Source organism: Salvelinus fontinalis, chromosome 2 (genome assembly GCF_029448725.1).
Source record: "Salvelinus fontinalis isolate EN_2023a chromosome 2, ASM2944872v1, whole genome shotgun sequence".
NCBI classification, from domain to species: domain Eukaryota; kingdom Metazoa; phylum Chordata; class Actinopteri; order Salmoniformes; family Salmonidae; genus Salvelinus; species Salvelinus fontinalis.
In genome coordinates, this window is record NC_074666.1 from 39,534,780 (window position 1) to 39,559,093 (window position 24,314).

Here is a 24,314-nt window from a genome sequence, read left to right on the forward strand (position 1 = left end):
GCGAGAAAGGAGGTCTACAAAACTGACTCAGTTACACCAGCTCTGTCCGGAGGAATGGGACAAAATTCACCCAACTAATTGTGGGAAGGCTACCCGAAACATTTGACCCAAGTTAAACAATTTAAAGGCTATGCTACCAAATACTAATTGAGTGTACGTAAACTTCTGACCCACTGGGAATGTGATGAAATAAATAAAAGCTGAAATAAATAATTCTCTCCACTATTATTCTGACATTTCACATTCTTAAAATAAAGTGGTGATCCTAACTGACAGGGATTTGTGAAAAACTGAGTTTAAATGTATTTGGCTAAGGTGTACGTAAACTTCCAACTTCAACTGTAACAACAATTACATACATATTTCATAAACAAAATTATGCAACACCCAATGCCCCTGTGTGAAAAGGTCCACCCCCTTACACTTCTGTAGAATTCTACAGGACAATGTCAGGCCATCAGTCTGTGAGTTGAAGCGCAGCTGGGTCATGCAGCAAGACAATGATCCAAAACACACAATCAAGTTTACATATACATTTGAAATTTTGGAATGGCCTAGTCAAAGTCCAGACCTAATCCCAATTGAGATGTTGTGGCATGATGTGAAACGAGCAGTTCATGCTTGAAAACCCACAAATGTCGCTGAGTTGAAGCAGTTCTGCATGCAAGAGTGGGCCAAAATTACTCCACAGTGATGTGAGAGACTGATCAACAACTACAGGAAGCGTTTGGTTGCAGTCATTGCAGCAAAAGGTGGCACAACCAGTTATTGAGCGTAAGGGGGCAATTACTTTTTCACACAGGGGAATTAGATGTTGCATAACAGTGTCAATTAAATAAAATAAGTATAAATATTGTTGTTATTTGTAAACTCAGGTTCCCTTAATCTAATATTAGGTTTTGGTTGAAGATCTGATAACATTCAGTTTATAAAATATGTAAAATAGAGAAAATCAAAAAAGGGGAGAAACACTTTTCCACGGCACTGTACATCGATGAGTTTGATGTCGCCAAGGAGACTTAAAACAGCCTAAAATGAGCATTTACATCTGACAACATTGCCCCGCCACAGCAAACAAACTATGCCTTTTCACTCCACAGTAAAGCTTAGGCCTACAGCTTCATAATATTTGACAGGAACACCATGTACCATTGTCACTGATGCATTCCAAAACCTGCAGTTATCCTAGTAATACGCAGACGCAATTAAAATGCCCTCTAGAATTCCTCTGCCTCCCTACAACATCTCAGGTGAAAAGCCTACCCTGCTTAGGAAACCATCAATGAGACCACAATCTCCACACGACACCATACTATGTTTTATTGTTCATGGCACAATGAAACAATCTGGAGAGTGCGGTCCTATTGATCCCTCATGGACTTCATTGACAATCCCCACCATTCCAACTCAAATAAATAAACTCAGTTGTTTGCAATTGTCTGTGAGTGTCCGTCACTCACCAGGCTGTCGAGGCCTCCGCCCAGCAGGTCGACTGCGCCCATCTGCATGGAGGACTGCTGGGGCACGTTGACAGGGGGACCCAGGTCCAGGTTGAGCAGGTCTCCCAGCAGGTCACCCTGGGAGGGGATGACTGACTGGGTCTGTTCAATGGGGGCCGCTGGCCCTGCGCTCACCGGGCTCTCGCCTGTATCAATGCTGAGAGATGGGAAAAGAGGAGGACACAGAGATGCTAGTATGTCAGTGTTTCCCCTATATTCATTTAGCAACACTTCTAAATTGCCGCCATTCCCAGAAATATGATAAACCCCCCACCCCCCCGGGGAACGACTCAAACCAGATATAAAGTATAGGAGAAAATATACTGGAGATATACATGTTTTAATTAATAAGATTTTTTTTAGAACTAACAATCACCAAAATAAAACTAGACATTCAGGGAGAATCTAAAATGTAAAAAATGGCATGGCATGGGGCCCCCATTGATTTTGTTATAATGTTTGAGTCACTCAGATAGCATAAGAGGGCATAAATGTTCTCTCAGCCCTACGTCGAAATGTGTAGAATTGCAGGAAACTAGCTTTACAACTAATCTTCTCTCTGCCCCATGGCAAAACGTGTAGAATTGCAGGAAATTGGCTTTAAAACAGCAACATTATGTATCTGCATCCAAGAGCGCCTCTAAATTTAGGTCGGAGACAGCGCTATTGCCACGCCCACTATGGGAGAACAGATGTTGGTATTTGTGTGTTAGCAATGATACCCTTTGTGTTGTGCTAGAGGGGGAGGGAAGCTTTATTTGGGGGTTAGGTGAGTGTCTGTCTTCCTGGGACTTAGTAACTTTCTCATAACTGTGTCTCACCTGCCATGCTGGATGGGCAGGTGCTTGCGGTGGATGCCGTGGCTACCCTCCACGAAGGCGTTGGGGGGCTTGTGGTAGACGGAGGCCAGGGAGCCAATGTGGCAGATGAGTTCATCCAGCAGAGTGGGCTCAATCAGGTCCGTCTCCTCCGAGATCAGGGGCTTCTCGGACAAGACCACCTCCTTGGCAGTCACCGGGTCGGTGGACAGCAGGCGCCAGTAGATGTAACCCCTGTCACGTAGGTCAGGGTTGTCAGAATCCTAGGACGACACAAGGGGAAGGAATCACAGTGGTGAATAGACAGTGTTGAGTTGAAGTTTGAGACAGTTTGAAGCAAAAGAGGGAGATATATTTGTGTGTGTGTGTGTGTGTGTGTGTGTGTGTGTGTGTGTGTGTGTGTGTGTGTGTGTGTGTGTGTGTGTGTGTGTGTGTGTGTGTGTGTGTGTATGTGTATGTGTGTGTGTGTATGTGTGTGTGTGTATGTGTGTGTGTGTATGTGTGTGTGTGTATGTGTGTATGTGTATATATATATTTATGTCACCTGTGTGGCCAGACTAAGGACCTGCTGCACCAGCTCCTGAGTCTCAGAGGGTTTCTTGAGGAACAGTTTGACAATGGCCGTCAGAAGAGTGAGCTGGACCTGAAACACAACACACCCCCAAGACTGTGAATGGTCTGACCCCACAACCCAGATAATAAAGGTAATTATTGTTAGGGTGGGGTTAAATCAACTCCTAGCCACAAGGCACGTGTAGATCTGAAAGGAGGGCTTTAATGAAAGCAATATAGCAGAAATTACAGACAAGGGCAAGGTGGAGATCTTACCATATTCAATCCAGTCTTTGCCCTAGATTAATTTCCAAGCAGGGTCTAATAGTCCCAAAGGCAACAAAGAGGCCATCTGGCATTAAGATTGTCAAATGAAACCAACAAGGTAAAACATTGATCCAATCTTTTCAGATTTATATTAATGGTCTTGCGGGGTAGAATTAGATTAGAAATTGACTGGGTGCTCTGCTCTGGGACAACTGACCTGGGTGCTCTGCTCTGGGACAACTGACCTGGGTGCTCTGCTCTGGGACAACTGACCTGGGTGCTCTGCTCTGGGACAACTGACCTGGGTGCTCTGCTCTGGGACAACTGACCTGGGTGCTCTGCTCTGGGACAACTGACCTGGGTGCTCTGCTCTGGGACAACTGACCTGGGTGCTCTGCTCTGGGACAACTGACCTGGGTGCTCTCGTCGTGGAAGCCCTCCAGGAAGCTCTCCAGCAACTCGTCGGCGTTGTCGATCCTCTCAGCGTACTCGCCCACGATCCAGATCATGGCGGCGCGAGCATCCGGCTCGTCCAGAGAGTCCAGGTTCTCACACAGCGTGGCGATGATGCTCTCATACCTGAAGAGATAGAGAGAGAACACAAAGGGCCAGGGTATATACTAGTGTCTGTCTGGGCCTTGGGATATACACAGCTATTGTATATACACAGACAGGGGCGGTATAGGTCCTATTGAGGAAAATAAATCTCCATCTTCATTGATAATTATCGGGGATGGAGGGAAAAGGACACCTACTTGTTGGGGTATTTGCGGAAGATGTCCCTGATGACAACGATGGCCTCCTGCACCACATAGTTGACTTTGGTCTGGATGAGGTCCAGCAGGGTGCTCACACAGCGCTCAGCAGATTGCTAACAGAGAGACAACAGGAACAAAGTCAACACCGACCAAACACAGATTTATTTGTTTAAATCAGTGGCCAAAGTACCTCGTTTAAACCCCTTCAAACAACTTCATAGATGGCACTTTTATGGAACAGCTATAAAATCTGATCAGAGACCCACTCTGCGTTCATCTATGATGGGGTCTCAGATTCCTACCTCTACTTTGATGGCACAGCGTCCGATGGCTCTCACTGCCTTACGCACAAAGTCAACATCCACCTCGGTGGCGTACTCCTTCAGCTCAGCCAACACCTGGGGAGAGAGCAGGGCATACGAGTGAAAAACATGACACACACACACATTTACACACACAGTCACAGTGGGAGGACAGGCAAGCGTATTGACATTGTAAGAGAATGATTTGAGAAGACATGGTTAAGGTTGGTGAATTATGTATGTATCCAAAGCTAAACTACCCAAGCCAAGGCTTGTCTTTTTACAGCAAAGGAAGCAAGCACATCCACTGTCCAAAACATGTGTTTATTAAGGCATCATCTGACAGCATGCCTGTCAGAGTACCATTAGTAGTGACGCATTGGGATGTGAACATGTCTGTCGAAATAAGTCTTCAATATAAACTAAGTATACAAAACGTTAAGAACACCTTCTCTATCCATGACATAGACTAACCAGGTGAATCGAGGTGAAAGCTATGATCCCTTATTGATGTCACTTGTTAAATTCACTTCAGTGTAAATGGAGGAGACAGGTTAAAGAAGGATTTTTAAGCCTTGAGACAAGTGAGACATGGACTGTATATGTGTGCCATTCAGAGGGTGAAAGGGCAAGACAACAACATGTAAGTGCCTTTAAACAGGGTATGGTAGCAGGTGCTAGGCGCACCGGTTTGTGTCAACAACTGCAGCTCTGCTGGGTTTTACATGCTTAACGGTTTCCTGGGTGTATCAAGAATTGTGCCACCACCCACAAGACATCCAGCCAACTTGACACAACTGTGGGAAGCATTGGAGTCAACATGGTCCAGCATCCCTGTGGAACGCTTTCGACACCTTGTAGAGTCCATGCCCCAACAGAGGGGGAACTCAATATTAGGAAGGTGTACCTAAAGTTTGGTATACTCAGTGTTTTGGTGCAGCTGAACAGATGAATGCAAATCTGGGCTAGCTCCTGTTGTTTTCTAAGGGCCATGTTCTTATGTTAACAAAACTGTATATTTTTGTGGGCCAATAACATTATTCTAAGTCAAACAGATACAGTATGAAAAACAAACAAAACATATATAGTATGGAGCCATCTTCCCCAAAGATGTTTTTCTGTGTAGAGTGACTAAGTATAAAATGATGTACAGCAAATCATGAGAAATGAACACCCTAATATAGACTTCCATTCAGTAAGGTATGGAGTTCCATAAGCAGTACCTGGGCTATGTTGGCCTGGGAGGCCAGGCGAATCATGATATCCAGTTTCTCCAATTTGACGTAGATGGGGTCGTTGTACTTGACAAAGAACACCTTGATCTCCTGCTTCAGGATCTCAGGCCTAAATAGTAGAGATTACATTTATAATGGGAACAGAACAACTCTATATGTCTATCTATGTGGTCCTGATCTGAACCCACAGAGCTGAGAGATGGGAAAGGTACATAGGAAGAGAAATGCTGTCATCTAGTGGCTAGGAAGGGAGGAGGACACAAAACGAAAACATGGTGCCAAGACATAAAATGGTCCAATGCAGCCGCTTTTATCTCAACATCAAATAATTTCTCTTTAAAAATTAAGTAACTTACTGTGACTGCCTTAAATAAAATGGTTAAAAAAAAGGTATACAAAATGCTTCTTAGCATAGAGCAAGCAAGAATTTTGCTAGGACTGTCTGGGAGTGGTCTGAGTGGGAGGAGAAAACCAAAAACTAGCTGTTATTGGCAGAGAAGTTTGGAACTAACTTGGTTATTGGTCTATTAAGTCAAAGTCGCAGGTCCATTATGATGTTCTGAGAGAGCAACTTAGCATATATAACAAGGCAATTAGAAATGCCAGACAGACTCATTTTTCTAAATTGATCACTAATAATCAGAATAATTCAAAAGTGCTCTTCTCGACCATTGATGGTCTGATAAATCTTACCCCCGCAAACCTATGTGAACTTTCCAAACGTGATGAGTTTGGCTAGGTATCAGTCAAGCAAGACCTGCTGAGAAGTTTTATGATATGTGCCTTAGCCTACCACGCAAAGGCACTATGGATTTATTTTCCATGGTTGACACCGACATGCTCAGGAAAGTGATAACACAAGCCTTCTAGATCCTATCTCCACCACCTTCTTCAAAACTATTTTTAATTGCATATATGAAGAAGGGCAAGCTATTGTTCACAGGCACTTTCCCCACTGCACTAAAAACTGCTATGGTGAAACACCTTCTGAAGAAAATAAATCTAGTTTCTTCAGCTCTTAGAAATGTTCAACCAATCTCCAACCTTCCATTCTTAAGCAAAATTCTGTAGAAATAGGTTTTCAAACAGCAAAATAATTTTTAAAGTGCAAACTGTATTTTGGAAAAATTCCAATCTGGTTTTCGTGCCCACCACAGCACAGAGACCGTTTTAGTTAAAGTGGTAAATTATCTTTGTGCCAACACAGATGCCAAACAGCTCTCTGTCCTTGTACTCTTGGATTTAAGTGCAGCATTTGACACTGGTGACCATGATGTCCTTCTGGACAGACTGGAGAGGTGGGTTGGCCTCTCCGGTCCTGTTCAAAATTGGTTTAACACCTATTTAACTGCTGGAGAGTTTGTCACCCTTGGTAAAATTAACTCAAGAGAAAATACATATCACGTGGCGTTCCACAAGGTTAGATTTTAGGTCCGGAACAGTTCAGTTTATATACAGTATGTTACCCCTTAGCAGCGTTTTTCAGAAAGCACAGTATTGATTTTCACTGCTAGTAGGATGATATACAACTTTACATTTCTGTGTCACCAGAGGATTTTAGCTCCACTGATAAATTATTAGACTGTACTACTAACTTAAATACTTGGATGGCTCACAACTTTCTCCAGCTAAATCAATACAAGACCAAGGTACTTACTGTTGGAGCCAAAGCACAGAGAGGATCTGGTCGCACATTTTAATTCACTGGCAATAAAGATAAAACACCAGGTAAAACACCTGGGTGTCATTTTAGATTCTGAATTCAACTTTGAATCACACATTAGGAATGTGACCAAAATAACTTTTTACCAGCTGAGGAACATTGCCAACCAATTTCTGATCGTAGGCTGATACTGTAATACTCTCCTGGCTGGTCTACCCAAGAAAAGCCATTGGTCAACTGCAAAACATACAGAATGTTGCAGCACGGATACTGTCCAAGACCAGACGGAAAGCACACATTTACACCGGTTTTAAGGTCTCTGCAATGGCTGCCTGTGAGTTTTATAATTCATTTTAAAAAGTACTTTATTGGTTTTTAAATCAATCTACGATTGTGCACCCCAATACATGTCAGGCGTGCTTTTAAGTTATGCACCCAGTAGGTCTCTCCGGTCCTCTGGCACTGGGCTTTTAACTTTCCCAAAGTCTCGGACCAAGAGGCATGGAGAGGCAACATTTAGTTATTATGCCCCCAGCCTCTGGAATAGCCTGCCAGAGAACCTGAGGGGGGACAGAAACTGTGGACATACAGTACCAGTCAAAAGTTTAGACACACCTACTCATTCCAGGGGTTTTCCTTGAATTTTTACTATTTTCTACATTGTAGAAAACTATCAAAACTATGAAATAACACATATGGAATCATGTAGTAACCAAAACAAACGTTTGACTGGTACTGTATTTAAAAGAGATCTTAAAAACACACCTTTTAAGCTTTGCTTTTCCTCAGGGTGCTTTTTAGTATTTCAATTTTTATTGTTCTTATGTTTTTTTTTATCCTCATGTTTGTTGTGTAGTGTATATATATACACACACACACACACACACACACACACACACACACACACACACACACACACACACACACACACACACACACACACACACACACACACATACATACATACATACATACATACATATATATATATACAAACACAAAAATTGAAAATAAAAAAGTGAAAATAAAAAAAAGAAATATACATTTTCACTTTTTTATTTTACATTTTTCCTGTGAAGGACATTGCATGTCTGAAATGGCCTGTATAAATAAAGCTTGATTAACTGATTTACCTGGTGCCTGGTGATGTCACCAGGCAGGCCAAAACGCCATGCAAACAAAACAGGATGACCTTTCAGGCAGTCTTTTCATTTTCACAATTTCACAATTTCACAGTATTACATTTACATTTAAGTCATTTAGCAGACGCTCTTATCCAGAGCGACTTACAAATTGGAAAGTTCATACATATTCATCCTGGTCCCACCGTGGGAAATGAACCCACAACCCTGGCGTTGCAAGCGCCATGCTCTACCAACTGAGCCACACGGGACCTTGTGTATTATTCCAACCTCATAGTGTGGAAATATTTGTATTTATTTATTTAACATTTATTTAACTATGCAAATCAGTTAAGAACAAATTCTTATTTAGAATGACGGCCTACCCCAGCCAAAACCTAACCCGGATGACGCTGGGCCAATTTGTTCTTAACTGACTTGCCTAGTTAAATAAAGGTTAAATAAATAAATATAAATATTTCCACACTATGAGGTTGGAATAAAAATTATATTGACGAGAGAAAAAACAAACAATTTAATTCATTTTACAATAAGGCTGCAACCTAACAAAATGTGGAAAAAGTCAATGGGGTCTGAATACTTGCAGTGTATATATAAAACACAGAAAAATCATATATTTTTTTACTTCACTGGCCTTATCCAACACCAAACATTCCAAATCACTGAGGATTAATTTAGAAAGTGATAAACTAAACACATTTTGATGGATTGCGCTGTTCCAGCCCTGATCCCTTGGAGGCTAGCAATAACTTATCATTAATGTTGAGTGTAAATTTCCCACTGACCTTTTCTGGACGATGAGGTTGATGTTCCTGAGGGCCACATACTGGACCTCTGGCTCCCCAGAGAGCAGGGTGACCAGTGGTGGGGACAGCTTCTTCAGCAAGGTGTTGTAGTAGTCCGACTCCTTGGGCAGAAGCTCCAGGAACTTCATCAGCACCTTAACGGCCGACAGCACCACCGCTGAGTTGGCATGGGAGAGACGGGGAGTGACACGCTCGCAGATGCTGGAAAATAAAGAGGACAGGTGGGTTTATTAGTGCAATCTATATTACAAAGGATTTAAAAGTTGACAACACCATAAGTGATTTTAGTGCACAAAACGCAGCAGTTTACTTTAGATGCAATAAACATCTGGTAGAGATTTAGTACACAGGACTTATTGTGGAGATTTATCACAACTCCCTTTACAGGACATAACTAATTGGTACATAACAAATAGCTCAGATATTGTGTGTGCATGTGTGTGTCACCTGATCTCAACCCAATTGAACACTTATGGGAGATTCTGGAGCAGAGCCTGAGACAGTGTTTTCTACAACCATCAACAAAACACCAAATTATGGAATTCCACATGGAAGAATGGTGTCGCAACCCTTCAATAGAGTTCCAGACACTTGTAGAATCTATGCCAAGGCACATTGAAGCTGTGGTGGCCCAATGCCCTATAAAGACACTTTATGTTAGTGTTTCCTTTATTTTGGCAGTTACCTGTATCGATCTCAATGCAACACTGAATTCCATGGTTGCCTTGGTAGTTCACTCCTGCAAACGTGTCCTTAATTATTTGTTTTAGGTGTTTATGTGCATTGTTTTTCTCAACTTATTTTTTATATAGCTAATCAAGTAGTGTATTTTTTCCCCCTCAACAGCATTAAATTAGTTAACATATTTGACTACTTATCCAACCAAATAGCTAATTGTTTGGATTCAAATACCAGCTCAGATCCTCCGAGATCCTCATCTCTTCTTATCTCATCTCCTATTTATTGGATCAACGGCTGGACCAAAAGATACAGAAATGGCAGCAACTATAACTCACTACACCCAAAGATTCCTCAGAAGTTTTTGACATGTTAAAACAACCCTGTGCAGGGAGATGAAGAACAGCCTTATGCAATACAGAATCCTGTGGTGGAAATTACAACATGATGTTATTCACATGACTTTATATTAGAATGTATTCTTGTATTAGTACTTTCAACACTTTGTCTGTTCTTCTGAGAGAAGCCTCTGAGGCTTAACGCTGACAGTTGATTTACAATGCCTTGGTGATAAAACCTAAAGGCTGCATTCCATTTCATGATTAGTGTTGTGAAATGCTGGCCTGTCTGCCAGTGCCAGGCAAACCCTCCTTCCAGTTTATTTCTCCCACATTGCAGATGAACACTGGACTTCATCATTTGAGGGAAGGACCTAGTGTCCTATGTTGCATTAGTATTTCTGTATAAACAAGTAGTAAAAGACCTAGAGATTGACATTTGGCACCATGTAAATCTTGCTGTCTGTTGCTTGATATCACAATGTACCTTTGAATAATTATACACATCTGTTGTTTGACATAAACATTCAGGAGGATGTACTTTGCTATAAAGAGCTGTAACCCAAATATTTTTCGTTGGGCTCTCAGGAATCACTTAAGGGTGGTCGTTGACCACTCCGTTATTGCAATAATTAATAATAAAGTTTGATTGTTTTGAAGAAATCTAAAAGTCTCTCAGAAATATTCCACGACAATCCTCAAGACAAAAATGCTGAAAAAACACATGTCTATTGTGTGCAGTCACACTGCGACCAGTACATCAACACACTGAAGGTGGATAATAAAGGACACTGACCTGTTCTTCAGGCTGCCCCTCAGGCAACTTCCAAAGTTATTCAACTGGGCCTTTTAAATGCAAGATCCATAAACAACAAAAGAGGTCTAGACTTTGGCATTTCAAAAGAGGTCTAGACTTTCTCTGCCTCAGTAAAACTTGGCATCAGCCCAATGAGTACATATCCCTCAAACAATGCACTCCATCTGGCGACACCTACCTGGACTGTTCTCGCACATCTGGACATGGTGGTGGATTGGATGTAATCTGCAGGACTGACGGCACTGTGAAGTCTACACCAGTACCAGCAATCTCATGTTCTGAATGCATGGCTTTCAAGAGCACTGGCTCTGTATCAGTACTGGCTGTGCTGATTTATCGACCTCCGAAGCTGAACTCTGACTTTCTTGCGGAAGTATCTGAGCTACTAACACTCCTGAGCCCTTTGTGCCCTGCTATGCTAGTGCTTGGTCATTTCAACATACATGTCGACTGCAGTCTCTCTACCGGCCTGGCTGATGTCCTGGAAATCTTTGGACTCCAACAGCACGTGGACTTTGCCAGCCACAACAAAGGCCATACACTAGACCTGGTCTGTACTACAGGTGTGGAATTCGCCAAATTGGAAGGAAACGTGTCAGCGATGTCCGACCATAAACTCATCACCTTCACCCTAGCTATTCCTCTACCCAGTCGGCCAAAGAAAGGCTCCATTCAGTTTAGTAGTCTGAAAACAAACACTGGCCAGCTTACTGAATCCATCTCCTACCTGCAAGTTACTGACTCGTGGCTCAACACAACACTGCATTGGCCTCCATACTGGATAAAGTTGCTCCTTTGGAAACCCGAATGGTGTCTTTCTACAAATCTTCTCCCTGGTACACTGAGGAGCAGAGCAACGTTCTCTGAAAGCAAATGGCCGTCGTCTAGAACAACAGTATAAGAAAACGGGGTCTAACTGTACATGCGCAGATGTATGAGCAACATCAGCAAGAATACAAACAAGCCTTAAATGCACATCGGACATCTTACTGTTCCTAACTGATCAGCAACGGCATTGGTAACTCCCTGTTTTCTACTGTGAGCAAGCTCCTCCAACCTATAGTCAATTCTGTTACCTCAGCCTCCCCAAGGTACAATCAATACCTGTGCTTCTTCCAAAGCAAAATTGAAAAAAATCAATAACACCATCCTGTCCTCTCCAGCCCCGGTAGTTGAGCTACCCAGTCATACGCTCCCTGAGTCAAGGTTCTCCACCTTCACCACAGTCACTGCAGCTGATGTAACCAAGCTAGTTAGGACAATGAGGCCCACCACTTGCTCCCCACCTCCCTATGACATGCTTACCTGCTCTGGAGCCTTTCTTCACAGAAATGATCAACAAGTACCTCATCACTGGATGTGTCCCTCAGCTCAAACTGGCCACAGTCAGACCAGTACCTGAAAAACCTGGATCTGACCCTGACAACCTCAAGAACTACAGGACTATTTCCAAGCTCCTCGAACGTACTGTTTCTAACTCCAAAATCATCCGGCCACTCACAACCTACTTGAGCCCTTCCAGCCGGGTTTGAGAGCTAGACACAGTGCCAACACTGCCCTGATAAGAGTCACCAATAACGACCTCATGAATGCTGACTCTGGGGCTGCCAGCATCCTCATTCTGCTGGACCTCAGTGCAGCCTTACACGGTCAGCCATGCCATCCTACTGGACCGCATGGAGAAGCTCTTGGGCCTGTCAGACACTGTCCGGGACTATCTCACTGATCACTACCAGTTTGTAGCCATCTGTCCTAGTAGGTCAGACACAGTTGTGGTCTGACAGGGGGTCCCTCAAGACTCGGTCCTGGGACCACTACTGATTTGTATCTGCATGCTGCCACTGGGAAACATCTTGAGGAAACACGGACTGGGGTTTCACTTTTATGCTGACGCCACTCAGCTGTACGTTTCCACAAACACTGACAATGCCACTGCACTCTTGGTGAGCTGCCTGCAGGACATCAAAGTGTGGATGCAGTGAAGTTTCCCTCACTTAAACTGCAAAAACACAGAGGACGTACTGATTGGCACTGGCACAATTATAAACAACATCAGCAGCTACAGCCTCAATATTGTTGGTGTCAAAGTCACCCCCTACAGTGAGGTTCACAACCTGGGTGTGATATTTGACAGTCACCCCTCGTTTGAGGCCCACATCAACAGTATGACCAAAGTCACATTTTTCCATCAACAGAACATTGGCTGGTTACGACCTATGCCATCACAAACTGGAGCTCCTTTATTTCATCCCGTCTGGACTATTGTAATGCCCTTTTTGTTGGCGCATATGCCAAGTGCCTAATCAGACTACAATATCTCCAGAACTGTGATGCACATGTCCTCACCCACACCACCTCCGACAAGCACCTCACTCCAGTGCTGTTCAACCTCCACTGGCTCCGAATATGCTCACGTATCGACTACAAAATCCTGGTTCAATCCTACCAAGCTATCCACAACTCTGGACCCAAGTACCTGTCTGACCTCATTTTACTCTCCTGTCCCACACGCACCCTTCGCTCCTCCAGGTTCGCCTCCCTTCGGCAGCCCCGCAGCAGACTAAAAACTATCGGTGACAGGGCTTTCAGTTGCGCGGCTCCGGAACGCACTTCCAGACACTATTAGGGCTGCAAAGTCTCTGTCCACCTTTAAGTCACAACTCAAGACCACACTGTTCAGAAAAGCAGGACCTTTGCTAATTCTGTTCTCATGTCCTCCGGATCTGCGACACCTGTATATAGCTTTGATTGTTGTTTGTGTTCTATGTTTTGGATTGTGTTGTTGTAGTAGAAGTAGTACACTATATATACACAAAGGTATGTGGACACCCATTCAAATGAGTGGATTTGTCTATTTCAGCCACATCCGTTGCTGACAGGTGTATTAAATCGAGCACACAGCCATGCAATCTCCATAGACAAACATTAGCAGTAGAATGGCCTTACTGAACAGCTCAGTGACTATCAATGCGGCCCCATCATAGGATGCTACCTTTCCAACAAGTCAGTTCATCAAATTTCTGCCCTGTTAGAGCTACCCCGGTCAACTGTAAGCGCTGTTATTATGAAGTGGAAAAGTCTAGTAGCAACAACAGCTCAGCTGAGAAGTGGTAGGCCACAAAAGAATGCTGTTCATCGACTACTGCTCAGCATTTAACACCATAGTACCCTCCAAACTCGTCATTAAGCTCAATACCCTGGGTCTCGACCCCGCCCTGTGCAACTGGGTCCTGGACTTTGATGGAACGCCCCCAGGTGGTGAGGGTAGGAAAAAACATCTCCACCCGCTGATCCTCAACACTGGGGCCCCACAAGGGTGCGTTCTCAGCCCTCTCCTGTACTCCCTGAACACCCATGACTGCGTGGCCATGCACACCTCCAACTCAATCATCAAGTTTGCAGATGACACTATAGTGGTAGGCTTGATTACCAACACCGATGAGACAGCCTACAGGGAGGAAGTGAGGGCCCTCGGAGTGTGGTGTCAGGAAAATAACCTCACACTCAACGTCAACAAAACGAGATGATCGTGGACTTCAGGAAACAGCAGAGGGAGCACCCCCCTATCCACATCGACGGGACAGTAGTGGAGAAGGTGGAAAGTTTTAAGTTCCTCGGCGTACACATCACGGACAAACTGAAATGGTCCACCCACACAGACAGCGTGGTGAAGAAGGCGCAATACCGCCTCTTCAACCTCAGGAGGCTGAAGAAATTTGGCTTGTCACCAAAAACACTCACAAACTTTTACAGATGCACAATCGAGAGCATCCTGTCGGGCTGCATCACTGCCTGGTACGGCAACTGCTCCGCCCACAACCGTAAGGCTCTCCAGAGAGGCAAACTACCTTCCCTCCAGGACACCTACAGCACAGGAGGGCCAAAAAGATCATCAAGGACAACAACCACCCGAGCCACTGCCTGTTCACCCCGCTATCATACAGAAGGCGAGGTCAGTACAGATGCATCAAAGCTGGGACCGAGAGACTGAAAAACAGCTTCTATCTCAAGGCCATCAGACTGTTAAACAGCCATCACTAACATTGAGTGGCTGCTGCCAACATACTGACTCAAATCTCTAGCCACTTTAATAATAAAAAATTGGATGTAATAAATGTATCACTAGTCACTTTAAACAATGCCACTTTCTATAATGTTTACATACCCTACATTACTCATCTCATATGTAGATACTGTACTCTATACCATCTACTGCATCTTGCCTATGCCGTTCAGCCATCGCTCCTCCATACATTTATATGTACATATTCATTCCTTTACACTTGTGTGTATAAGGTAGTTGTTGTGAGATTATTTGTTAGATATTACTGCATGGTCAGAACTAGAAGAACAAGAATTTCCATACACTCGCATTAACATTTGCTAACCATGTGTATGTGACCAATAAAATTTGATTTGATAAGCTCACAGAACGGGACCGTCAAGAGCTGAAGCGTGTAAAAATCATCTGTCGGTGGTTGCAACACTTACTACCGAGTTCCAAACTGCCTCTGGAAGCAACGTCAGCACAAGAACTGTTCGTCGGGAGCTTCATGAAATGGGTTTCCATGGCCGGGCAGCCCCACACAAGCCTAAGATCACTGTGCGCAATGCCAAGTGTCGGCTGGAGTGGTGTCAAGCTTGATGCCATTGGACTCTAGAGCAGTGGAAATACGTTCTCTGGAGAGATAAATCACTCCTCACCATCTGGCAGTCCGACGGACGAATCTGGGTTTGGCGGATGCCAAGAAAACGCTACCTGCCCGAACGCATAGCGCCAACTGTAAAGTTTGGCGGGGTAGGAATAATGGTCTGCGTCTGTTTCTCATGGCTCAGGCTAGGACCCTTAGTTACAGTGAAGGGAAATCTTAATGCTACAGCATACAGTGACATTCTAGAAGATTCTGTGCTTCCAAATCTATGCCAACAGTTTGGGGAAGGTCCTTTCCTGTTTCAGCATGACAATACACCTGTGCGCAAAGTGAGGTCCATACAGACATGGTTTGTCGAGATCGGTGAGGAAGAACTTGACTGGCCTGCACAGAGCATTGACCTCAAACCCATCGAACACCTTTGGGATGAATTGAACGCCAACTGCGAGCCTGGCCTAATCGCCCAACATCACTAATGCGCGTTGCTGAATGGAAGCAAGTCCCCGCAGCAATGTCCAACATCTAGTGGGAAGCCTTCCCAGAAGAGTGGAGGCTGTTATTACAGCAAAGGCAGGACCAACTCCAAATTAATGCCCATGATTTTGAAATGAGATGTTCGACGAGCAGGTGTCCACATACAGTGCCTTGCAAAAGTATTCATCCCCCTTGGCGTTTTCCCTTGTTTGTTGCATTACAACCTGTAACTTAAATGGATTTGGATTTCATGTAATGGACATACACAAAATAGTCCAAATTGGAGAAGGGAAATTAGAAAAAAGAATGTTTCAAAAAAATTCTAAAAAACTTAACAAATATGAAAAGTGGTGCATGCATATGTATTCACCCCCTTTGCTATGAAGCCCCTAAATAAGATCTGGTGCAACCAATTAGCTTCAGAAGTCACATAATTAGTTAAATAAAGTCCACCTGTGTACAATCGAAGTGTCACATGATTTGTCACAAGATCTTAGTGTATATATATATATATATATATATATATATATATATAAAAGTACACACACAAACACCTGTTCTGAAAGGCCCCAGAGTGCGCAACACTAAGCAAGGGGCACCACCAAGCAAGCAGCACCATGAATACCAAGGAGCTCTCCTATGTGTTAGGTCAGGGACAAAGCTGTGGAGAAGTACAGATCGGGGTTGGGTTAAAAAAAATTATCAGAAACTTTGAACATCCCACGGAGCACCATTAAATCCATTATTTAAAAAAATGGAAAGAATATGGCACCACAATAAACCTGCCAAAAGAGGGCCGCCCACCAAAACTCACGGACCAGGCAAGGAGAGCTGCAAAGCTCAACAGCGGAGATTGGTGCATTTGTCAATAGGACCACTTTAAGCCATACACTCCACAGAGCTGGGCTTTACAGAAGAGTGGCCAGAAAAAAATCAATTTCTTAAAGAAAAAAATAAGCCATCAAGGAAAACGCTATGTCTGGCGCAAACCCAACACCTGGTGGCTGCATCATGCTGTGGGGATATTTTTCCATCGGCAGGGAGTTTGAAACGGGTCAGAACTTAAGGAATGATGGATGGCGCTAAATACAGGGACATTCTTGAGGGAAACCTGTTTGTCTTCCAGAGATTTGAGACTGGGACGGAGGTTCACCTTCCAGCAGGACAATGACCCCAAAGCATACTGCTAAAGCAACACTTGAGTGGTTTAAGGTGAAACATTTAAATGTCTTTGAATGACCTAGCCAATACCCAGACCTCAATCCAATAGAGAATCTGCGGTATGACTTGAAGATTGCTGTACACCAGCAGAACCCATCCAACTTGAAGGAGCTGGAGCAGATTTGCCTTGAAGAATGGGCAAAAATGTCCAGATGTGCCAAGCTTATAGAGACATACCCCAAGAGACTTGCAGTTGTAATTGCTGCAAAAAGTGGCTCTACAACATGTTGACATTGTTGGGGTGAATAGTTATGCACGCTCATGTTCTGTTTTTTTGTCTTATTTCATGTTTGTTTCACAATAAAAAATATTTTGCATCTTCAAAGTGGTAGGCATGTTGTGTAAATCAAATGATACAAACCCCCCCAAAATGTATTTTAATCCCAGGTTGTAAGGCAACAAAATAGGAAAAATGCCACGGGGTGAATACTTTCGCAAGCCACTGTACATTTGGTCATTAGTGTATGTATGCGTATAAACATATCGGGATGAATATATGAAATTTGGTGCATTTCTATAACCTATTTGGAATGATTGACGTGATACTCTGTAACCACATGTAAATACACTGCGAGGGTAAATAAACAGTGGAGCACAGCAATGTCTGTTTGTTTCCCTTGTATGTATGTGTCACTCGTGTGTCCAAGACGGGACATTTCTTGGCTGGCAAGCATAAAGTAGAAGAAATATACATTTCACAAGACAGCTTTTTGGGCAGCATAGTACCATGCAGCAGTATTTAGAAGTTGCAAACTAACATACAAAAGCTGACCCACAAGAAAAAACTTGGATGAGTATTATATGTTACTCTGACAACTAAATCAGGTTTTAGTTCAGTTTCTATATAAACCTGGGAAAAAAAGTTTTCAGAATGATAACATAACTCAATGAATCCACTTTGTTTGAGGTGACAACAAAAGATGTGTGCGTACCTCTGGGCCTCGCGCTCATCTTTGGGGTTGTAGTTGGACAGGCAGTCCAAGATGAAGATCTGGCCCCACTCAGTGCACTCATTGAGGGCCGTCAGAAGCTTGTTGATGTTCTGGGGGTTGAGGTCCAGCAGGTTGCTGTTGGGGTGGGACTCACTGATCTCAGACAGAGCTGCCACTGCGTTGGCCACCACCTGGAGGTTCAGATACAGTGATCAGTGGTCTGTCTTGTCTGCCAATGGACTTTCATCGGTGAAATAGGGTCAATCAAGAGAAACTGTTAAAACAGGTCCTCGAACAACACCCTTACAGGCTGTTATTAAATTACCACAGGCCCCCGAAGTAGACAAGAAAAGTAAACAAAGTCTGAGAATTTCGCCTGACATCTACATTACCGGTAAAAAGTTATAGAACACCTACTCATTCAAGGGTTTTTCTTTATGTTTTACTATTTTCTACATTGTAGAATAATAGTGAATACATCAAAACTATGAAATAACAAACATGGAATCATGTAGTAACCAAAGTGTTAAACAAATCAAAATATATTTTATATTTGAGATCCTTCAAATAGCCACCATTTGCCTTGAAAACAGCTTTGCACACTCATGGCATTCTCTCAGCCAGCTTCGTGAGGTAGTCACCTGGAATGCATTTTAATTAACAGGTGTGCCTTCATAAAAGTTAATTTGTGGATTTTTTTCCTTCTTAATGTGTTTCAGCCAATCAGTTGTGCTGTGACAAGGTAGGGGGAGTATGATAGCCCTATTTGGTAAAAGACCAAGTCCATATTATGACAAGAACAGCTCAAATAAGCAAACAGAACCGACAGTCCATCGTTACCTTAAGACATGAAGGTCAGTCAATAATGAACATTTCAAGAACTTTAAACGTTTCTTCAAGTGCAGTCACAAAAACCATCAAGAGCTATGATGAAACTGGCTCTCATGAGGACCACCACAGGAATGGAAGACCCAGAGTTACCTCTGCTGCAGAGAGATAAGTTCACTGGAGTTAACAGCCTCAGAAATTGCAGCCCAAATAAATGCTTCACAGAGTTCAAGTAACAGACACTTCTCAACATCAACTGTTCAGAGGAGACTGCGTGAATCAGGCCTTCATGGTCAAATTGCGTCAAAAAAAACACTACAAGAAAAGACACAAATAAGAAAAGACTTGCTTGGGGCAAGAAACACAAGCAATGGACATCAGACCGGTGGAAATTTGTCCTTTGGTCTGAAATCCAAATCGGAGATGTTTGGTTCCAACCGCCGTCCCTTTGTAAAATGCGGTGTGGGTGAACGGATGATCTCCGCAATTGTATTTCCCACCGTAAGGCATGGGGGAGGTGGTGTTATGGTGTGGGGGTGCTTTGCTGGTGACACTGTGTGATTTATTTAGAATTCAAGGCACACTTAACCAGCATAGCTACCACAGCATTCTGCAGCGATACGCAATCCCATCTGGTTTGGGCTTAGTGGGACTATCATTTGTTTTTCAACAGGACAATGACCCAACACACCGCCAGGCTGTGTAAGGGCTATTTGACCAAGAAGGAGAGTGATGGAGTTCTGCATCAGATGACCTGGCCTCCACAATCCCCCGACCTCAACCAAATTGAGATGGTTTGGGATGAGCCGGACTGCAGAGTGAAGGAAAAGCAGCTAAGTGCTCAGCATATGTTGGAACTACTTCAAGACTGTTGGAAAAGCATTCCAGGTGAAGGTGGTTGAGAGAATGCCAAGAGTGTGCAAAGCTGTCATCAAGGCAAAGGGTGGCTATTTGAAGAATCTCAAATATAAAATATATTTTGATTTTGATTTGTTTAACACTTTTTTGGTTACTACATGATTCCATATGTGTGATTTCATAGTTTTGATGTCTTCATTATTATTATTCAATGTAGAAAATAGCAAAAATAAAGAAAAACGCTTGAATGAGTAGGTGTTCTCAAACTTAGTAGTATTGTAAATAGTAGTAGTGTAACAGTAGTGTAAATAGTCTGGGCTGTGCCTAGGGGCCTACTGCCAGACTATCCTACCATGGGGTTGGAGTCGGCGATGAGGTCCCTGAGAGAATCCAGGAAGCCCTGGTCCTCCACCATCTGGGCATTGATGTCATGGAGCTTTGCCACACACACCGCTGCCGTCTTCCTCACATATGGGTCCTCGTCCTTTAGACACTTCCTCAGCGGCTCACACAGGTACTCTGTGATCTTGTCCACGCGGATGCAGCCCATGGTGCGCACGGCCAGGGCCCGGATCAGGGGGTTAGGGTCCTCACAGTCCTGAGGGAGAGAAAGGTGAGATATCTATGGACAGGGAAGTGCAGTATTGCAATGGCTAGGCTGTGTAATATGTTAACAGCCAAAGTAAATGGAAAATCATGTAAATGTGTATTTTTATGTCAAATAAAAGGACATGCCTCTCGGCTGGTCGGTAGGTAATGCTGCATCCTCTGGCACACATGCCTAGTGCCGGCGTAGGTTTGAATCCAACCTACTGCCCTTTGATATCTCTCTCTCTATCATAAAATACCTTTAAAAAAATATTTAAAAAAGAAAAGGCCTTGCCTTGACAAAGCTGTTGACAGCCATGATGGCCATGTCAGGCTGGCTCTTAGCATAGTTCATCAGGTACAGGTAGACCAGCTTTTTCAGCTCCAGGTTGTCTGTCTGCATGCAGTTCACCACATCTGGGAAGAGGGAGCTAAAGGACAGACAATTTTAGGTCCTAACTGTGCATGTGCACGGGTTCACTTCACGCTGTTACAATGTGGTAGCAACGGGACCAAAACAGAGGAGAAGTTTAGCTTTGCGCTTCAACGCTTCACTTATTGTGGAAATTGACCCACAATGCTGTTTACATTGTGCATTAAGGCCATATCAGGGAGTATACCATTAATAATAGAGATTATAATACATCATTTGCTAATTATAGACAAGTAGGCAATTCCTTTTTCATTTAAGTAAAAATAATTGCTGAGAAGTGTTTGGAGAGCAGAAGCTGCAGGCAGGTCAAATCAAATCGTATTGGTCACATACATATGGTTAGCAGATGTTATTGCGAGTGAAGCGAAATGTTTGTGCTTCTAGTTCCAACAGTGCAGCAATATCTAACAAGTAATCTAACAATTCCAAGGTCATTAGATAATGTCAGAGGGATGAATGGTCAACACACAGAAGTGTCACAGGAAGCAATCAGCTGTATAGTACCTGACATCCTTGCCCACAGTCATAGCCGCAATGACCTTCTTCACCGCCTCCTTCCTCTTCTCTTTCTTCTCATTGTTAAGCTCTGCCTTCAGCTCAAATATCTCCCCTGTAACAGGATACAGATGCAGCATTAGCAAAAGTCCAGTGTGACAACAGAATGACGCTCTCATTCAGCAACCCTGGTTGACTAGTCAGCTCAGTTGTCAGCTTTGGCATAAACAGTTCAGCCTTCAGTGGTAATTTCATGCATCCTATTTCTGTGAGGAGAGTAGGAGCCAATCTATTTCCATTAAGAGTTATGTTGCACTTTCCTAATTGCAGGCATGCACTCATGATCAAGGGGACAATGTGTCATTGAAGACAATACCAATAACCGTTTTAAGACTAACCTTTTTTATTTGTTGTAAAATATTTTGAGTCAGTCATTGTTGTTCTTCAAATCTGTTACAGGGAAACATCCAGCATTAGAGGATAGAAAGGACACATCATTGGCCAAATATTATAGCTATATCTTTACTCTTGGCTTCTAAATATGTTTTATATAGTTGAATGCAAGGGAACAAGCAAAGCAGAACTATAACAGCATCCCATGCCACTACGAGACCTCAGTTGTACGTCACAACAGCAGCACTTTCAATGGCTAATGTCGGTAGTTAACGTTAGCTAGTTTGCTAGTCTGTAAGGCAGTTTACTTCCCTTTATAATAACATTACATATGGAAAACATGTTTGTAAACAGACTAGTTATTATTATATATGTAGTTAGCTAGCTAAAAGCTCACAACAGAGCCAAGTGTTTCCAATTACAAGGCAATTATTGTCTTGGGTGTGACCCCAGGCCCGTGGAGTAGGGAAAATATATGTCCTACTAAGCTAGCTAACGTTAGCTGGCTAAGGATGCTGGTAAGGCCTCTGTACTTCCAGCTAACTAGCGCTAGCTAGATACCATTAACGTTAAAACCACAACAAATCATCATTACAAATTGAAATGTACAAACTTGTTTTGAGAGGTAATTTCAATAAGAAACTGCGTCGCTAGGGTGAGTGAAGCTATTCCAGATCTGGAAAGATGTTTTTGCTCCTTGATTGCCGCAGAGCGATAGCTAGCCGTGGAAAGATGGAGCACTCCCGGAAAAACAAAATGAGTGAAGGGTATCGGAGCCAGAAAGGCGTAACACCGGTAAACAGTTCATTTCGACCGGAAATAGCCGGACTATGTTTACAGAGGGACACGGAGTAGGTCACAAAGACGTTTTAATTCAATCATTGGCGATAGCTAGTTATGCATGTGTAGTTTCGGTGGATAAAGTTGTGTGTGTCAACTGTAGGGATGTCCATGTTGCTGGGGACCGGAACTGTCCAGTGCGAGAGAGGCAGGTTGAAGTGGCCAGAGTAGCGCAGGTGTCGTATGCTGAGGCAGTGAAGAAAGTAGAGGAGGATGGGTCAAGGATGAGGGATCCCAATGAGCAGTAGATTTGTGCCAGCACAGAGGGATAGGCCACGAGTGATATATTCAGTAAGGTTGGCTTCTTAGCGTCCATAGCAATGGTTATCAACTGTACCGCAGAAATGGAACGTAAATCACAGAAAATACATGTGGTGGCCGCTGCAGAGAAGTATTTGGGTATACGAGATTTGACTTCAGAAGAGTTAAAGGGTGTGTTGTGTTTGGCTGTGTGTTTTAACGAGTGTAGGAGGCAGCTGCAGAGAAGTACCTCTGTGTACGAGATTTTACTGCAGAAGAGTTACAATATGTTTTGAGGTTTTTAATTTTGATGAAATAGTGGCATGGAAAGTATTCAGACCCCTTGACTTTTTCCACATTTTGTTACTTTACAGCCTTATTCTAAAATTGATTAGATAAACATTAATTATTAGCAATCTACACACAATACCCCATAATGACAAAGCAAAAACGGTTTTTATTTTTGCAAATTTATGTAAAAAAATATATATAATAAACAGAAATACCTTATTTACACAAGTATTGAGACCCTTTGCTATGAGACTCAAAATTGAGCTCAGGTGTATCCTGTTTCCATTGATCATCGATGAGATGTTTCTACAACTTGATTGGAGTCCAACAGTGGTAAATTCAATTGATTGGACATGATTTGGAAAGGCACACACCTGTCTATATAAAGTCCCACAGTCGACAGTGCATGTCAGAGCAAAAACCAATCCATGAGGTCAAAGGAATTGTCCGTAGAACTCCAAGAAAGGATTGTGTCGAGGCACAGATCTGGGGAAGGGTACCAAAACATTTCTGCAGCATTGAAGGTCCACAAGAACACAGTGGCCTCCATCATTCTTAAATGGAAGAAGTTTAGAACCACCAAGATTCTTCCTCGAGCTGGCTACCCGGCCAAACAGAGCAGTCGGGGGAGAAGAGCCTTGGTCAAGGAGGTGACCAGGTACCCGATGGTCACTCTGACAGAGCTCTAGAGTTCCTCTGTGGAGATGGGAGAACCTTCCAGAAGGACAACCATCTCTGCAGCACTCCACCAATCAGTCCTTTATGGTAGAGTGGCAAGACGGATGCCATTCCTCAGTAAAAGGCACATAACAGGCCACTTGGAGTTTGCCAAAAGGCACCTAAAGACTCTCAGACAATGAGAAACAAGATTCTCTGGTGTAATGAAACCAAGATTCTCTTTGGCCTGAATGCGAAGCGTCACATTTCAACAGGACAACGACCCTAAGCACACAGCCAATGCAGTGTAGGAGTGGCTTCAGAGGAGATGGCTGCCATTTTACGGTCTCCTAACCAATTGTGCTATTGTGTGTGTTTTTTCCTGTTATATGTAACTTATTTTGTACATAATGTTTCTGGCCCCATCTCTTATGACCGAAAAAAGCTTCTAGATATCAGGACAGCGATTACTCACCTTGTACTGGACAAAGAGTTTTTCTTTAACATGTTGGAAGTGAAGGATTTACTTCAGACACC

The 24,314-nt window shown here is 43.3% G+C and overlaps 1 protein-coding gene across 2 annotated transcripts in view; it reads right to left on the bottom strand.

Moving 5' to 3' along the window:
• The window catches only part of LOC129818508 (AP-2 complex subunit beta), a 75,444-nt gene extending 52,920 nt beyond the window's left edge, over positions 1-22,524 (bottom strand). For both annotated transcript variants that reach the window (XM_055874477.1, XM_055874469.1), the window contains exons 1-14: positions 22,363-22,524; positions 21,755-21,806; positions 21,366-21,471; positions 20,724-20,859; positions 20,193-20,438; positions 18,155-18,345; positions 9,022-9,243; positions 5,420-5,540; positions 4,197-4,292; positions 3,892-4,007; positions 3,550-3,715; positions 2,862-2,960; positions 2,321-2,580; positions 1,461-1,656 (exon numbers count right to left, since the gene is read on the bottom strand). In XM_055874477.1, the coding sequence (XP_055730452.1) occupies positions 1,461-1,656; positions 2,321-2,580; positions 2,862-2,960; positions 3,550-3,715; positions 3,892-4,007; positions 4,197-4,292; positions 5,420-5,540; positions 9,022-9,243; positions 18,155-18,345; positions 20,193-20,438; positions 20,724-20,859; positions 21,366-21,471; positions 21,755-21,791 (1,992 nt within the window). In that variant the 5' untranslated portion in view covers positions 21,792-21,806; positions 22,363-22,524. The remainder of the gene's footprint in view (positions 1-1,460; positions 1,657-2,320; positions 2,581-2,861; positions 2,961-3,549; positions 3,716-3,891; positions 4,008-4,196; positions 4,293-5,419; positions 5,541-9,021; positions 9,244-18,154; positions 18,346-20,192; positions 20,439-20,723; positions 20,860-21,365; positions 21,472-21,754; positions 21,807-22,362) is intronic.
• Positions 22,525-24,314: the final 1,790 nt, after the last annotated feature.